General features: G+C 53.6%; 1 protein-coding gene across 1 annotated transcript in view; it reads right to left on the bottom strand.

Moving 5' to 3' along the window:
- Positions 1-1,958: 1,958 nt before the first annotated feature.
- The window catches only part of HEXA (hexosaminidase A (alpha polypeptide)), a 37,638-nt gene continuing 37,075 nt past the window's right edge, over positions 1,959-2,521 (bottom strand). The window contains exon 12 of the mRNA XM_012640551.1: positions 1,959-2,219. Within this exon, the coding sequence (XP_012496005.1) occupies positions 2,156-2,219 (64 nt within the window). The 3' untranslated portion in view covers positions 1,959-2,155. The remainder of the gene's footprint in view (positions 2,220-2,521) is intronic.

The following is a 2,521-nucleotide window of genomic DNA, read 5'->3' as shown; positions in this document are numbered from 1 at the left end:
GAAAACACCAGTGACCTCACTTTCCCAGATTCCCAGAAGGAAGGGCACCTGGCGCGCAGTCTCTACTCCTACGGAGAGGGAGGTGAAAGTTCTCCCAGCCTCCATTCACACCTTCATTTTATACCCATTAGGCCTGCCTTGCCCTCTTAGTAGACTCACAGGAGAGCAGGAGCCAGGTGAGGACTTTCTGTTCCTAGGATGACTGGAGTCAGGAAATCAGTCTGGGCCCCTGCTGCCCCCGGGGAGCGCACAGAACACAGGCAGGTGTGAGGGGCCTGGGCCTGCGCAGGGTGGGGCTCTAAACCCAAAGTCCAGGGGAAGGGAGATGAGTTGGGCAAACAGCAATTCTGTGCGCTGAAGACTGGCGGCTGCTGTGGGCTACGGCCTCCGACCTGTGAGCATGTCAGGGCCTAATAATGGTCTTCAGGTAAATGGCCTAATGATCAGCAGACCAGGGGGACAATGGCGGAGGTTGGGGGACAGCACCCCCTATCACGAGGTCTTGACCGGGCCATGTTAATCTTTTTAATGGTAAAGATTATAACATTAAATAAAACGTTTACAAGAGAAACAAGAAATCGTAGACCCTTACTGCTTTAACACAAATGTTTTCCTGATCTCTTCCTTCACTGACTTTAGACCGACAATTTAGTGTCTGCTCTTTTTACTTAACATTATCCCAAACAGCAGCAATGTGAAAGTTATGATGAGGAGAACAGGGGCATTTGAAGTGGAGCAGTATCTCTGCAGGGTCCTTGCCTGGAACCGCCACAGGCTTCTGGGTAACAGAGGTGAGGGGCCTCCTTTGGTGGGTGCAGGCGGCGGAGCCTTAGTTCATGTCTCTAGCTGGAGCCCTGGGCTTGGCTAGGTTGGGCTGTGAGAAAATTCCAGGAGAATTCTGCTGGTAGAAGATGCCCACCCTGTCCCTACAGAAACAGCACAACGCAGGGCTGGTCTATGTACAACCACGTACCCAAAGGAACACGGTCAAGGGACTGAAGGTCGGTGTTTAAGGACCACGTTTTACTCTGATTCCTCTCTGCCCTGCTTTCCCCAAGCTTCTGTATCCACCATACTGGAAGCTTTCTGAAAGAAATGCCTGGGATCTCGCCATTGTCCTCCCAGCCCAGGATCAGGCAAAAGAACTTAACAAATAATGGCCAAGGAAATCCTCGTCTAAAATGTCTGCTGTCCCCTACTGCCCCAGCCCCTGGGCTACATTGTTACTTCTGCACATGAAACCACCAGGGGGCAGGCTGGGTTCACAGTGAGACATTTCCTCCCAGAGAAAATTGGTCACATGTGCAAAGACCCCCTTTCAGAGCCACATGCCCACCTCCTTGCGCTCCAGGGGCTTTGTTCTCATGGCCTCAGCTGTGCCATTGGCCGAAAGTGGGTTAGAGGAGGGGTGGAAGATGCCTGCATTATTTCAGAGTTGGCTAGGCCCTGTGTCCTTCAAATTCAACACCTACCACAGTGCCCAGACCACACCGCATTCAAGAGTATTTAAATAACGGCCGGATGAAAGCGAAGTGGTAAGAAACGCAAAGGAGAGCAGCTGTAGGGGCGGGAGCCGTGCATGGGGCAGAGGCTGTTCTGTGACCACATCAGGTCTGGAGCCCTCACACTGCCCGGAACTCCTGCAGGCCCTACGATGCCTCCTTCCATACGCAGAGCCTTGGAGTGGTAAAACAGATGTTCAGTGAGCGGGCTGAGAATGAGGGCAGGTGTCTGGAACGCGTTCAGGGGCGGGAGAGGAGTGACATAACTCACAGGTACGCGGAGCAGAACTCAGGCTACAAAGGCCACAGGTTTCATCCCGGGCCCGCAACTGGGATCCAGGGGCAGATACTAAACCCAACGTGGCAGGCCCTGCTGAGCTCACTCACTCTCTCCAGCAGAAGACCAGTCCTGGCCGCTCTCTTACCCTCAGGCCATTCACATACTTTTGTGTTTCTACACAGGTAGTCCATATTTATTATAAAAAGATGCCACATCACTCTTTATTGGACGCCAGTGTCAGCACCAGCCCCCTTCTTTCCGGGCACAGGGGCACGTGGCAAGGGGCTCCGTCCCCTGGCCAGGATGCAGTGAAAGCCTGTCCCCACCACCTCTCCTTGGGCCAGCACCCTCCTCGGTGCCTGGAGCAGCTGGCTCAGGTCTGTTCAAACTCCTGCTCACAGTAGCCTACGTTGAGGGGCTGGGCCTGGACACCTCGCCTGCAAGAGGACAGGGAGAAATGGCAAGGTGAGCCCGTCAAAGGGGGCCAGTCTTAGGCCCTAGCTACATCTCCACCGCAGTCAACAGTCTCCTCTTCCCCATTTCAGTGACACTCAAACTGTCACTGTTCCCCGAAAGTATGTGGCGATCTCACTTCCAGAGAGTCTCACTTGGGGTCGGGCAAAGCGTTGGGAAGAATCTGTAATTTGAATAGGTGCCCTAAGTGATTTTGACACAGAGAGACCCAGGAACTTTGGGGAATATCCCCTATTTCTATCCTGCCTGTCTCTGTACCCTAGCA

Source organism: Propithecus coquereli, unplaced genomic scaffold, assembly GCF_000956105.1.
Source record: "Propithecus coquereli isolate 6110/MARCELLA unplaced genomic scaffold, Pcoq_1.0 Scaffold155, whole genome shotgun sequence".
Taxonomy (NCBI): Eukaryota; Metazoa; Chordata; class Mammalia; order Primates; family Indriidae; genus Propithecus; species Propithecus coquereli.
The sequence above is the reverse complement of the archived record's forward strand: the minus strand, read 5'-3'. Positions and strand labels throughout refer to the sequence as shown.